The following is a 15826-nucleotide window of genomic DNA, read 5'->3' on the forward strand; positions in this document are numbered from 1 at the left end:
GTAGTTCAAGACAGGGAATTGTGTGGTGATGCATTTTGATCAGAAGAACATTGCAAGACCAATATAAAATGGAAGGTTCAATTTGAAAGTAAGTGCGGGAGCAGAGGAACCTGGGTCCGGACATGTACAGATCATTGAAGGTAGCAGGTCAGGTAGAGAGAGAAGTAAATAAAGCATACAGTGTTCTCAGCTTTAGTAACAGGAAAGTAGTTTACAAACAGAAGGAGGTGATGTTGAATTTGTGCAGGATACTTATTAGATCTCAGCTGGACAATTATACACAGTTGTGGGTGCCACGTTATCAGAAAGATGTGACTGCATTGGACAGAGTGCAAAAACAGTTCCAGGAATGAGAAACTTCAGTTAGGAGCACAGATTGAAGACATTGGGACTGTTTTCCTGGGAGAGAAGGCAGCTGTGAGGAGATTTGAGAAATATTTTCAAAATCTTGAGTGGGCTGGTTACAGCAGAGAGGAAGAGGCAGTTCCCACTTGTAAAGGGACAAGAACAAAAAGGGCACAGATCAAAAGTGACGTGCAGACAAAGCAAGAGTGCTGTGAGTATAAAAACTAAATCTCAAGTTAGGTTGTTAGAGTATGGAATACACTGTTCAGAAATGTGGTGGAGGTAGGTTCAAATGAAGCAGTTGAGAGACCATTGGATGGTTATTTAAATGAAATAGTGTAGAAAGGTCTGGGAATAAACAGAAGATTGACAGCAGGTAATGATACCCATTTGAAGAAGCAGTACTGTCTTGATGGGTAGAATGGCCTCCTTCTCTGCTGCAACATTTCTTTGATTCTGTAGCAGTCATTTAGCGACCAACAGTTAAATATCTAGTGATTTTCTGAGTGAGGTATTGAGACAATTCTGGGAAACAGCAAGATAGGTGAAGGACACGAGGGGACAGAGTTTGCTAAGCAGCTCCATCACTTCTGGGTTCTGTTTAAGGTTAACTGTTTCAGTGACGCACTAAATCCCCCTCAGGAATACTGATTTCTGATCCCCAGTGCATTGAATTCAAAATTTCATCTGCATTTACAAATCCGTCCAGCTTCCATCTCAGTCTCCGTGACTTTCCTCAGCTCCATATCCAGTCTTGATCGAGAACTCCGCAGAGATTTATACAAGAGACGGTGAATTGGTAAAACGGTAAAGTTTGTTTGGTAGGAAATGAGACTCCTGTCAGAGTTCACTTGGAGAGTTCTGTACAGCTCAGGGCACCACACGATAAGAAAAATGTGACTGCATTGGAGAGAGAGTTGCAGAGATGATTTACAATATGTTTCCAGGGATGAGAAACTTCAGTCTTGTGGATAGATTGAAGACATCGGAGCTGTTGTCTTTGGATAGAAGAGGTCTAAGAGGAGATCTGATAGAGATGTCCAAAACCTTCAGTGAGTTGGATGGCATGGATAGGAATAAGGACCAGTGAGTATAGATTTAAAATGGCTGGCAAAGAAGCAAATGTGATTTCTTATTGTTCATTCACAGGGCTAGGTCAGCACTTATTGCCCAGAGGACAGTTCAGAGTCAATGACATTGCTATTGGTCTGGAGTCACGTGTAGGCCAGATTGGGTAAGGATGGCAGTTTCCTTCCCTAAAGGACATTAGTGAACCAGATGGGTTTTTACCCAATAATCTGCGGTGGCTTCACAGCCATCATTAGACTTTTAATATCACATTTTTATCGAATTCAAATTCCACCATCTGCCGCAGCAGAGTTCGAATCCAGGCCCATAGGACTTTGCCTGGATTAATAATCCAGTCATAATACCACTAGGTGGTCACCTCCCTATGTGATGTGAGAATAAAAACCTTTTTCTCACTCAGCAAGCAGTCAGGGTCTGACAATGTAGCGGAAGCACGTCCAACCAAAGCATTCAAGAGGATATTGGATAGAACTAATGCGTGAGGGTGTGGGGGAAAGGCTGGAGATTGGCTAGGTAAATGGTGCTCATTTGAAGGGCTAGTGTAGTCATGATGAGCTGAATGGCCTCCTTCTGCACTGTAACACAGCCACCATTCTGTGATGTCATACACTGCAAAGTGCCACAAATAGCAATGGGACAGCTGAACCCACCATCTGTAGCAATCATTTCTTTGCACTTGGATTTTGGGGCCTGCATAGACAGTTAATGTATAGTTCAGAATGATGGTGACAGCATGGTTCAGTCCCCATTCTGGCTCAGATAGACATGGGAATTACCTCCTAGTCTATAGCCCCTGAGGGTCAAAGGTAGCGACAAACCACCACAGGCATTGCCTGCTAGGAAAATTGCTCAGGACATAGCACCAGCAAACAATGAGACAAAATCCAGACTTTGGACAGAGCACATAGACAACCAAATTATACAGGTAAAAACAATGACTGCAGATGCTGGAAACCAGATTCTGGATTAGTGGTGCTGGAAGAGCACAGCAGTTCAGTCAGCATCCAACAAGCAGCGAAATCAACGTTTCGGGCAAAAGCCCTTCATCAGGAATAAAGACAGAGAGCCTGAAGCTTGGAGAGATAAGCTAGAGGAGGGTGGGGGTGGGGAGAAAGTAGCATAGAGTACAATGGGTGAGTGGGGGAGGGGATGAAGGTGATAGGTCAGGGAGGAGAGGGTGGAGTGGATAGGTGGAAAAGGAGATAGGCAAGTAGGACAAGTCATGGGGACAGTGCTGAGCTAGAAGGTTGGAACTAGGGTGAGGTGGGGGAAGGGTAAATGAGGAAACTGTTGAAGTCCACATTGATGCTCTGGGGTTGAAGTGTTCCGAGGCAGAAGATGAGGCGTTCTTCCTCCAGGCGTCTGGTGGTGAGGGAGCGGCGGTGAAGGAGGCCCAAGACCTCCATGTCCTCGGCAGAGTGGGAGGGGGAGTTGAAATGTTGGGCCATGGGGCGGTGTGGTTGATTGGAGTGAGTGTCCCGGAGATGTTCCCTAAAGCAATCTGCTAGGAGGCGCCCAGTCTCCCCAATGTAGAGGAGACCACATCGGGAGCAACGGATACAATAAATGATACTAGTGGATGTGCAGGTAAAACTTTGATGGATGTGGAAGGCTCCTTTAGGGCCTTGGATAGAGGTGAGGGAGGAGGTGTGGGCATAGGATTTACAGTTCCTGCGGTGGCAGGGGAAGGTGCCAGGATGGGAGGGTGGGATGTAGGGGGGGCGTGGACCTGACCAGGTAGTCACAGAGGGAACGGTCTGCGGAAGGCAGAAAGGGGTGGGGAGGGAAATATATCCCTGGTGGTGGGGTCTTTTTGGAGGTGGCGGAAATGTCAGCAGATGATTTGGTTTATGCGAAGGTTGTTGGGTGGAAGGTGAGCACCAGGGGCGTTCTGTCCTTGTTACAGTTGGAGGGGTGGGGTCTGAGAGCGGAGGTGCAAGTGTGGATGAGATTCGTTGGAGTGCATCTTTAACCACGTGGGAAGGGAAATTACGGTCTCTAAAGAAGGAGGCCATCTGGTGTGTTCTATGGTGTAACTGGTCCTCCTGGGAGCAGATATGGCAGAGGCGAAGGAATTGGGAATACGCGATGGCATTTTTGCAAGAGGTAGGGTGGGAAGAGGTGTAATCCAGGTAGCTGTGGGAGTCGGGACTCCGGACCACCTTTAAACCAGCAGAGTTTGGACCCGAAACACCAGCAACAGTTCTCCTTCAAGATCCTCCGTTCTACGCTCGCAGCAATGCGCCGGCACCTAACCTCTCTACAGTCAGCCCTGCCTCAGCTGAGGGGCACACTCTCTCAGAATTGCAAAGGACCCACTCTGTACTACATCCTCAGGAGAATTCATACTCTCAACAAACAGTATTTCAATTCCATCTCAAACATCAAAAACTGTAAGTACAACAAACTTCTATCTACCCACCTCCATAACCAGCGCTCCTCAAACATTCCAGAAGATTCCCCTGGCCTTGGAAACTACTCAGACGCCATTAGCCATGTGGCTGATGCAGCTGCCACCGCCACGATGATTGATGATGTCACTTCCGCCCCCATCATGGCCACTCCCACAACCACTTCCATCCCTCACAATTCCTCACGCATCACACGTGACATCACTTCCGCCCCTCACATCATCGTTGATGCCACATGCTCAGTGACTTCCGCCACCCCTGCTGCCGTGTCTGCAACCACTTCTGCCCCCACCAGCACCACTCACCTGCATTCTGCTGACATGCCCCCCACAGACCCCACTGTCACTATCCCCACCCCCCAGAACCTCGAGGGGAACACTACCCCTGCTCATGGCTCCACCCCCATTCCCCCACCACCACACCCACTCCAGTCACTGGCTCCGACCCCACTCCAAGCTTCACACCCACACCAGATCCCAGCTCCCAGCCCTGCCGAGTTTTCACCATCCCCCCAGACCTCCCCCTCACTGAGGACGAACGATCAGTCCTCAGCAAAGGACTTACCTTCATCCCCCTCCGCCCACGCATCAATGAATTTAATACACTCCGTGACATCGAACAATTCTTCCGTTGCCTCCGCCTCCGAGCTTACTTTCACAATCAGGATTCCCGCCCACCTTCCAAGGACCCCTTCACCCACCTCCAACACACTGCATCCACCTGGACACCCCGCGCTGGCCTATTATCTGCCTTCGACCTCTTCATTTCCAACTGCCACCGGGACATTAACCACCTCAACCTGTCTACCCCAATCCCCCACTCCAACCTCTCACCCTCACAACGCGCAGCCCTCCAATCCCTCTGCTCCAATCCCAACCTCACCATCAAGCCAACAGATAAAGGGGGCGCAGTGGTAGTCTGGCGCACTGACCTCTACACCGCTGAAGCCGAACGCCAACTCGAGGACACCTCTTCCTACTGCCCCCTCGACCATGACCCCACCCCCCATCACCAAACCATCATCTCCCAGACCATACAGAACCTCATCACCTCAGGATATCTCCCACCTACAGCTTCCAACCTCATAGTCTGGGAACCCCGCACTGCCCAGTTCTATCTCCTTCCCAAGATCCACAAGCCTGACCACCCTGGCCAACCCATTGTCTCAGCATGCTCCTGCCCCACTGAACTTATCTCTACCTACCTCAACACTGTTCTATCCCCCCTAGTCCCGAAACTCCCCACATGTGTTCGAGACACCACCCACGCCCTCCACCTCCTCCAAGACTTCCGTTTCCCCAGCCCCCGACGCCTCATCTTCACCATGGATATCCAATCCCTCTACACCTCCATCCGCCATGACCAGGGCCTCCAAGCCCTCTGTTTTTTCCTCTCCAGACGTCCCCAACAGTACCCTTCCACCGACACTCTCATTCGTTTGGCCGAACTGGTCCTCACCCTTAACAATTTCTCCTTTGAATCCTCCCACTTCCTCCAGACCAAACGGGTAGCCATGGGCACACGTATGGGCCCAGCTATGCCTGTCTCTTTGTTGGCTACGTAGAACAGTCTATCTTCCGTAATTACACCAGCACCACTCCCCACCTCTTCCTCCGCTACATTGATGACTGCATTGGCGCCACCTCGTGCTCCCGCAAGGAGGTTGAGCAATTCATCAACTTCACCAACACATTCCACCCTGACCTTAAATTTACCTGGACCATCTCTGACACCTCCCTCCCCTTCCTGGACCTCTCCATCTCCATTAATGACGACTGACATGACACTGACATTTATTACAAACTCACCAACTCCCACAGCTACCTGGATTACACCTCTTCCCACCCTACCTCTTACAAGAATGCCATCCCATATTCCCAATTCCTCTGCCTCTGCCATATCTGCTCCCAAGAGGACCAGTTCCACCACAGAACACACCAGATGGCCTCCTTCTTTAGTGACAGCAGTTTCCCTTCCCACGTGGTTAAAGATGCCCTCCAACGCATCTCGTCCACATCCCGCACCTCCGCCCTCAGACCCCACCCCTCCAACCGTAACAAGGACCGAACGCCCCTGGTGCTCACCTTCCACCCTACAAACCTTCGCATAAACCAAATCATCTGCCGACATTTCCGCCACCTCCAAAAAAGACCCCACCACCAAAGATATATTTCCCTCCCCGCCCCTGTCTGCCTTCCACAAAGACCGTTCCCTCAGTGACTACCTGGTCAGGTCCACACCCCCCTACAACCCACCCTCTTATCCTGGCACCTTCCCCTGCCTCCTCAGGAACTGTAAAACCTGTGCCCACACCTCCTCCCTCACCTCCATCCAAGGCCCTAAAGGAGCCTTCCACATCCATCAAAGTTTTACCTGCACATCCACTAATATCATTTATTGTATCTGTTGCTCCCGATACAGTCTCCTCTACACTGGGGAGACTGGGTGCCTCCAGCAGAGTGCTTTAGGGAACATCTCCAGGACACCAATCAACCACACCGCCCCATGGCCCAACATTTCAACTCCCCCTCCCACTCTGCCGAGGACATGGAGGTCCTGGGCCTCCTTCACCGCTGCTCCCTCACCACCAGACGCCTGGAGGAAGAACGCCTCATCTTCCACCTCGGAACACTTCAACCCCAGGGCATCAATGTGGACTTCAACAGTTTCCTCATTTACCCTTCCCCCACCTCACCCTAGTTCCAAACTTCCAGCTCAGCACTGTCCCCATGACTTGTCCGGACTTGTCCTACCTGCCTATCTCCTTTTCCACCTATCCACTCCACCCTCTCCTCTCTGACCTATCACCTTCATCCCCTCCCCCACTCACCCATTGTACTCTATGCTACTTTCTCCCCACCCCCACCCTCCTCTAGCTTATCTCTCCACGCTTTAGGCTCACTGCCTTTATTCCAGATGAAGGGCTTTTGCCTGGAACGTTGATTTCGCTGCACTTTGGATGCTGCCTGAACTGCTGTGCTCTTCCAGCACCACTGATCCAGAAACTAAATTATACATCCAATTCTAAAGTTTGTAGACAACAACAACAACTTGCATCCACATAGCACAGCTCAAGAATGTTATGGGTTCATGTTCAAGCCAGTGTTTATTCTCCATTGTTAATAGCTTTGGACACGGTGATGATGAGCTGTCTTCTTGAAACACTGCAGCCTGTGGGGTTCAGAGACAGCTACTGTCATGCTGTTTTGGGGGGAAGTTCAAGATGTTGATCCAGTGGCACTGAAGGAATGGCTGATATATTTCCGAGTTTAGGATGGTGAGCGGCTAGGAGGGGAACTTGCAGCTGGTAGTGTCCCTGTGTATCTGGCACTCTTGTCCCTCTAGATTGTGGATTTGGAAGGTGCTGTCCGAGGAGACTTAGAGTCATACAGCATGGAAACAGACCTTTCCATCCAACCTAGACCACACTGACCATGTTCCCCAACTAAACTAGTTCCACTTGCCTGTGTTTGACCCCTATCCCTCCAAAACCTCTCCTATTCATGTACTTCTTCCAAATGACCGTTAAACGTTGTAACTGTATGTGCTTGGAGAGTTACAAAAATGTATCTCATATATGGTACATCTCGCTGCCATGATTTGTCTGTAATGAATGGTTGAAACATTGAAAGTGGTGGACAGAGTCTCAATCAAGCGGGGGGCTATGTCCTGGATGCTGTCATGTTTCTTGCGTGCTGTCGGAGCTGACCCTACCCAGGCAAGTGGGAAATATTTTATTGCAAGATCCCGAGAATGTGGAAAGTATTTTATTAACAGGAGGTCTGTTCTTCTTCCCCAAATTCTGACTTATCGTTGCAGGCACAGCGTTTATGTGGCTGGCACAGTTCAGTTCCCCGAGTCTCAGTATTAGCCCAGAGGATGTTGATAGTGGGGGATATAGCTATGGTCATACCACTGAATGTCAATGGGTCATGGATAGGTATTTTCTTGTTGGAGATGGCCGTGTGTCCAATCTTTTCTTCGCTCAAAGTTCCTCAGAATGAAACTTTAACTGTTTCTGTGTTCCCAGTTCCTGTCTGTTTCTATATCCACCTTTATTACTTGATTACTGTTTCGCACAGGGATCGATTCTCTCAGTTGGATCAGTCTGTGTATAAGCACAAAGCCACGTGCAGTAATTGTATCAATACCAATTAAGTTAGCTTGTTTTTAGTTATTAAAATGATTGTCTGTTTTGGATGATAGTAACTAATTTCCTTTTCACTGAGTCCTTGCTTTTAGAGATATTAATTATGTACTTCTGGCTAAATTAAATTAGCTTAAAGCCATAGATTGACTATGCAGATGGGAAGCGTGTCACATTGCTTCTGTGTGGAGCTTTGAGATTAGACCCGAACCATTATAAAAATACTTGCAAGTTCTGTGAATCAGATGCAAGACTGCTGCCTTCAATTGCAAGGTAATGTCACATCACTATTAACTGTTGGCAATCTTTCTCTTGTAGATTTTGCAAACTAGAATTGTGTGAATGTATAATTCCCCTTTCCTGCTGTAAGTCTGACAGAGGTCAGTACTGTACTTAATTGCTTGAAGTTAAAGTTAAGGTGTTGATAGAAACCAAGAGGCATTCTGTGAGGCGGCATGGTGGGCAGCACAGTGGCACAGTGGTTAGCACTGCTGCCTCACAGTGCCAGAGACCCGGGTTCAGTTCCCGACTCAGGCGACTGTCTTTGTGGAGTTTGCATGTTCTCCCCGTGTCTGTGTGGGTTTCCTCCGGGTGCTCCGGTTTCCTCCCACAGTCCAAAGATGTGCAGGTTTGGTGACTTGGCCATGCTAAATTACCTGTAGTGTTAGGTAAAGGGGTAAATGTAGGTGAATGGGTGGGTTGCGCTTTGGCGGGTCGGTGTGGACTTGTTGGGCCGAAGGGCCTGTTTCCACACTGTAAGTAATCTAATCTACCTCTGAATTTGTTTGATGCCTCTGAATATCAGCAAGCCTTGGAAGTGATGTGAGATGAATTTGGATTCATATCATTGTGCATTCTTAATGCATTAAACAACCTTCCAGTGCGATGAACTGACATTGTTTAATCCTAATGGTTAGTGCCTCCTCTTCAAATCTGATGTTTGCTTTATTTTTCCAAAGGTAAAGTGTTTGTGGAAGTAACACAATGTCTAACCTTCCCAAGTGACAATGCAGTGTCCACAATTTCAATGGTGCAGCCAACGTAGCTGTTACACAAAGGACAGTGAAAAATGCAGATGTTCTTCCACTTTCATGGTGTCACCTTGTGCAGTGGGGTCTGTGCTGATTGATTCTGAGACACGGGAATTGCTGGCAGCTCTCAATGGCAATATCTTTACAGATCTGGGCTGTGTTTGACACGTCCAACATGAACATACGTTATGTATGTTTAAGCTTTGCCACGATACCTGATGTAATCTACATGCAACCTAGCAGGAACCTAATGAACTTAAAATGAAATTCCAGTCTCCATGGTAGTGCAGATATTGAATATCTCTTAAAAAGGGAGGCATGTTGATGCCTCACACTTCTCAGGACAAACACAAGAATGCCAAATTTCAATCACAACAATTTCTACTGCTGGCAATAAAAGCTGGTGATTAGTTGGCAACTCCATTCTGATTGGCTCAAGTGTTGCCACAGACAAAGCAACTTTGAGTGCCCCAAGCAAACTTTGGCATTTATCCTGATGAGTGCAAGACAAAATGTTGAGCAACAAGTCCGTCATTGTTTGAATACTGACAGAAACGCAGTCTTTGTCACAGTAAACATTGTGGCTATGCTGATCTCTCTCCTTCTCTCTGTGTTGCAGTATGAACACCCTGCAGCTGCTGGCTCTCGTCCTGTCTTTGAGTTGCCATCAGGTTGTCTCCCAATGCTCACTGACTAGATTTGTGTTGTACGTGGAAAAGGAAGAATGCAGCCACTGTCTGGCCATCAATACCACCGGCTGCGCCGGTTTCTGCATCTCCCGGGTAAGGTGCAATGATAAGGGGAGTTAATGTCATTCTACATCGAGGGTGAAGGTGACTTTCTGCACCTACTTGCTCTCTGCACATACCTAGACCCTGTCTAGCCCAAATCCCTGGCCAACAACAGCATCCTGGAGGAGAGGCAATGGCTGCCATAGCAATGGCACCCACCTTCAGCCTAGGATCACAGAGATGACACTGTTGGGTTGTGAGTCCTCCTGGGTTGGGGGTCACAGGGAGAGGGTGACTCTAGTGGACAGTGTCCATTCCCTCGACTAAGCATTGAGTGCCTTTGATGAAAGGGACCCTGAAGCTGGTTTGAAGAGTTAATGTGTGCAAAACTGTGAATAGCCCCACAGACTGTGAGGAAGGATTGTAATGGCCTCCAAGAGAGTGTGTATCAGTGATGTGTCGCTCATTTCCAATGCTGAAATAGACAGACACTTGGTTGTTATCAGGAAGGTTGCTTGGTCACAGTCCTGCCTGAAGAGGGGTAACTCCCAGCACCGATGGTCTCAGGGCCTTCAGTGACCCTCAGTAAAGGGCTTCAATTAGAGGTGGGATGCGGGCAGAGATGAGAAGGTGGCAGAGAAACGGGGGCATCACCAAGCTGCTGAATGACATTCCCTTCCCTCCTCCAAGCCCATCACCGCTGGGAGCAGGAGATTCTGCCCAAAGTGCAGAATTATAAACAGAATCGATGGCAGATTGCAAAAGGGAAGCTCTTGACAAAGGAGCATGTGCTAAGGCATTTACAATAGGCAGGTGGAGGGAATGTCACCAAGTACTGTGGATAGACACGGTGCACATAGTCTGTCCAATGTATCTCTCTCCGATTATATCAAGTCCAGATGAGAAGGACCATTCAGCCAATTTTCCATCCAATTTGTCCTCTAACTCATACTGCTGCTTCAATGATTCCAGGCTGTTCTCATTACCAACTTCTCTGCAGCCAACTCCCAGTCACTGATCCCAGAGGAGCCTTGGTCTAAACTGTTGTTCCTCACTTTGCACCAATATCCTTTTGTCCATTAGTCATAGTTTAATCATGAAATTGTGGTCAGGATTAACCATTTTCTAAAACTCTTCAAGTCTCTCTTCAACATTAACATGGTCGTTAAAACCGACATCTTTGGGCAGGCATTTAATCAATTCAATTTGTAAACATTCTTCTGCTGCAGCTTCTTATAGATCCTCCTGCTAGATGTGCTGTCATGATGTGCCAGTCTTATCTGTCTCACGGCATTCTCACAGACCCACTGTATCTCCCCTGTAACCACCCTGTAACATGCCTCCATCTACCCCACACCTAGGATATCACCTCTTTCTGCTTTCCGCCATTTTGCCTCCAGGGTGACCTCTGTTGATTTGCAGCTCTGGTAAATGACTGAAGTACTGACATTATCTTTCCTGCGCGTCACTTTTTAGTTAATTTTTACTCTTGCAATTTCAAGAACATTTTTGTTCATCTTATGATCTGAGAACGGAATGTTTTAGCATACATCTTAGTATTCACATTTCGAAAACTAGATATTTTCTTATTGCCCAGGTTTCTGAGGCAGACAGGAGAGATTGAACTGAGCATCTTATGAGGTTTCAGCTGCAAATGTGTTGCTGGTCAAAGCACAGCAGGCCAGGCAGCATCTCAGAAATAGAGAATTCGACGTTTCGAGCATAAGCCCTTCATCAGGAATAAGAGAGAGAGAGAGCCAAGCAGACTAAGATAAAAGGTAGGGAGGAGGGACTAGGGGGAGGGGCGATGGAGGTGGGATAGGTGGAAGGAGGTCAAGGTGAGGGTGATAGGCCGGAGTGGGGTGGGGGCGGAGAGGTCAGGAAGAGGATTGCAGGTTAGGAGGGCGGTGAGGGAACCGACTGAGACAAGGTGGGGGGAGGGGAAATGAGGAAACTGGAGAAATCTGAATTCATACCTTGTGGTTGGAGGGTTCCCAGGCGGAAGATGAGGCGCACCTCCTCCAGCTGTCGTGTAGTTGTGTTCTGCCGGTGGAGGAGTCCAAGGACCTGCATGTCCTCGGTGGTGTGGGAGGGAGAGTTAAAGTGTTGAGCCACGGGGTGATTGGGTTGGTTGGTTCGGGCGGCCCGGAGGTGTTCTCTGAAGCGTTCCGCAAGTAAGCGGCCTGTCTTTGTTTGTTCTAAGTTTGAGCTTCATATTGTCAACACATCCTTGACATTTACAAAATATGGCAATCTCTATCCTGCTCCTGAATTCTATATCGCATCTGCCATCTTCAGTTATCTTTTGCGTAAAGTGCACTTTTATTTTGCTGGACTAGGGACTTTAAAAGGGGAAAAGCTGTTGTGGAAGATGTGTTTCTTTAAAAAGAATGGGATATTGGTACTCGTTATATGATGTACCTGCAATGTTGCTGGATTTAAGCCTACTCAGCATAGTAACAGCTTCCTGATTGGTTCCTGGGTGAGAAGCTAATATAGCAGAAGCGTCCAGCCTACGAAGAAGAAAATCTCTCTCGCGCGTTCTCCCATATGAAACAATTCCAAGTAGCCAGCTTTTCTCCATCTTTGCCAATTCCCTTCTTGACACAGAGAAGGGAAAGACCGCATTCAGTGATTCTGAAAGGGTGAATCCTAAATTGGTGAATGAGTGTGACCATGATCATGTGTCCTCCTTGAAGAGGAGAAAGGAACCAGAATGGAACTGAAGGAAAACATTGTAACACCTGTAGTTCAGACTGCTTCCAGAACTGTACTTCACTGACTTCCCACCCATAACGTTTGTCTCATCTTACATGCGTGGGATGTTTGTAAACGGGTGCATTGATCGCTATGGTGTGCAAGCAGGCCAGTTGGCCCATCAAATCCACACTGATCCTCCAAAGAGCATCCCACCCAGACCCACTCCATCCTTTCACAGCCAATCCACCTAACCTACACTTCTTCAGGTACAGCATGTTGGCACAGTGGTTAGCACTGCTGCCTCACAGCGCCAGAGATCTGGGTTCAGTTCCCGCCTCAGGCGACTGCCTGTGTGGAGTTTGTACGTTCTCCAGGTGTTCCGGTTTCCTCCCACAGTCCAAAGATGTGTGGGTCAGGTGAATTGGCTATGCTAAATTGCCCGTAGTGTTAGGTAAGGGGTAAATGTAGGGCTATGGGTGGGTTGTGCTTCGGCGGGTCGGTGTGGACTTGTTGGGCCGAAGGGCTGTTTCCACACTGTAAGTAATCTAATCTAATCTTTAGACTATGGGAGGAAACCCATGCAGACATGGGGCGAATGTGCAAACTTCACACAGCCGCCAGAGACTGGAATCGAACCCAGGTCCCTGGTTCTGGCAGGCAGCAAAGCTAACCACTGAGCCACCGTGCCACCCCGCCGAGTTTAAACCTTAGAGACTTTAGCAATTAGTTTTTAACCAATTTCAGAAAATAAACACGATCAGTTTGCATCAAATAGCTATTTTCTTAAGTACAGAAACATTTCAGTTTTCACTCAGTGAGAATGTGTGCAGCAGAACACAAACCCGTCACTTTCTGATCTCAAGGTGAGAATGCAACCCACTGAGCCCTAGGCTGATACACATCCAAACTGACAGTGTTGCCAATTGTGATCTAAAGAGTGGAGCTGGCAACTAATTTCAAAGCATTTTTTTTAAAGCAATGTTAAGGTCTATTTATGGTCCGATGCATTGCCATCGATAATGAACAACGTGTTTTTACAGGATGTCAACACAAAGTCCCTACTACCGAAGATTGCACTGGTCCAGAGTGTCTGCACCTATCAAGATGTCAAGTACATTTCCATTAAACTTCCTGGATGTCCCCCAAACGTTGACCCCTTCTACAGGTTCCCAGTTATCCTCAGCTGTGTGTGTAGCCAGTGCACAACCGATACCACGGACTGCATCAATGGAGCTGATGCTTCCCTCGATTGCACCAAGCCACGATGGAGCATCCCCATCTCACATTCTCGCATCCTCCCCCTCTCAGGCAATGTATAAGAGCAGTAGGTGGCTCCTCCATTTTATAACATCTGCCACCCTGTATCTTAATTCCATCTACCTACATCAATTCCATAGTACAAAATAGCCAGAAAGAAAATCTATCAATCACAGTTTTGAAACTTTTCATCGAACCCGCACAGTAGGTTTAAGAGGAGAGTTCCAGATTTCCACTTCCCTTAGTGCGAACAAGTGCTTCCTGACATCTATTTCGAAGGTCATATCCTGTGTTCAAGAATTCCCCAGCACCAAATAAAACACAAATCTTGATGTCTAGTCAACTGTCGTGAATCACTCCAAATCTCTAACATAATAAAAATGGTACACATTTCCAAATTCTGTATATTCACAGCTTCTGTCTACAAGCTGTTGCACTTCATACATTAGCACCAAAAATCATGGCAACATTGAACACGGAGAATCGTTATATAATGAGAATTCCCTATTTAAACAATTCCCCATGGCTCTGTACAAGCAGCTGCTGTCACTGGCTAACTGTACAGCTCCATTTCTCCCTGTACTGCTGCTTCCAATGGGACCCTGTTCAGCAATACAAGAGATTTATTATACCAATAAAATCAATGTACCCATTTGTACTTTCAAGAGATGAATAATTCTTGTAGTTTGAGGAATTGCTAAGATTATTTAAATCCAGTCCACACAGTTTGAGAATGGCAGTGGAATTTAGTTTATAAAACTATAGTTATTTTCAAAGAACAATATTGACTCTGGGTGATTGCCTGAGGAATACAAAGATGACTGTCAATTGAAACATTGTCTGTTTGTGCAGCTATTATACTAATCCCTTCAATGTATTGTTCCAATATTTGTTTCTTAGATTTATTACTCCTCTGAACAGATATTTCACATGCTTCAAACTAAATGAATTGTTCAAAATTGTCATTGTTCAAAATTTTCTGACTTTCCCAATAAACTGAAAAACTGAATTTCAAAAACAAAGAATAATCTACTGTATCATTTGTGAACTTCCTGAATAAATCAGATACACAGCCAATTAGGAGTAAATTACTGCAGATGCTGGAATCTGTACTGAAAACAATCAATGCTGGAAATCACAGCAGGTCAGCCAGCATCCATGGAGAGAGAGCAAGCTAACATTTTGACTCAAGATGACTGTTCATCAGATCACAACCAATTAGGCCCACTGGCATAATACACTGAATAATGTCTGTCACTCTGGGAGAAATCCAGGGGAAAGATCCCTGCTGTGCAGGATGACTTTGGTAGCAAAGAAGTCAGGTGACTGGCATTGAGGAGGCAAATGCATCAGAAGCACCCCATCAGTATCAAACGGACAAGGGAGTGCTATTTGGGGGAAATACAAATGCACCAAGGGAGTCATTTTTAAAAATAATTCCTTCTTGGCTCAGCCACCATTTATTGTACATCACTAATTGCCCAGAGGACACCTTAGAGTCAATGACATTGGTGTTAGTCTGGAGTCACAGGCCAGGTAAGGACAGTCCAACAAACATTTGAAAACCATCTTTGGGTTAAAACAATAATGGTACGCAGTCACCATTAGACTGGCATTTTAGTTTCAGATTTTTATTAAATTCAAATTGTACCATGTACATGGATGGGTGTATGAACTCTCACTACCCTCCAACCACCCTCCCCCTCCTCCTCCTACCTCCCCCTCCCCATCCCCATCCCCTCCCCCCCACACACTCATCTTCCCCCTCCCCCTCACCATCCCCCTCCCCTCCCCCCCTCCCCCTAACCATCCCCCCCCTCCCCCTTTTAAATGTCTTAACTTTATTCTTAGACTCAGCAGTCTACCTATATCCACTCTGGCATTTTGTTTTAAGAGTTTCTTAGCCCCAGAAAGGTTATCACGAATTGTAATTTATCTCAGCAAAGTATCTACAACAAATTCAGGTAAGAGATGAGGGAAATACACAGTGATGGAGCTCTGGGAACCAGAGAACCAAAGTAAATTATTCCCCTCATTCACCTGAGACAGAATACTAACTCTGTCTCACTTAACTCTGTCAGAATGATTCATGGTAAACCTTTGTGAATCTACAAA

General features: G+C 47.1%; 1 protein-coding gene across 1 annotated transcript; it reads left to right on the plus strand.

The window, feature by feature from the left end:
- Nucleotides 1-9643: 9643 nt before the first annotated feature.
- LOC132824647 (thyrotropin subunit beta-like) lies at nt 9644-15210 on the plus strand (the record flags this gene model as incomplete). The annotated part of the gene is made up of 3 exons (XM_060839274.1): nt 9644-9805; nt 13495-13677; nt 15202-15210. Coding segments are annotated over exons 1-3 (354 nt in total), but the record flags the coding sequence as incomplete, so codon positions are not given.
- Between the last annotated feature and the right edge of the window lie 616 nt (nt 15211-15826).

This window comes from Hemiscyllium ocellatum, chromosome 19 (assembly GCF_020745735.1).
Source record: "Hemiscyllium ocellatum isolate sHemOce1 chromosome 19, sHemOce1.pat.X.cur, whole genome shotgun sequence".
NCBI lineage: Eukaryota > Metazoa > Chordata > Chondrichthyes > Orectolobiformes > Hemiscylliidae > Hemiscyllium > Hemiscyllium ocellatum.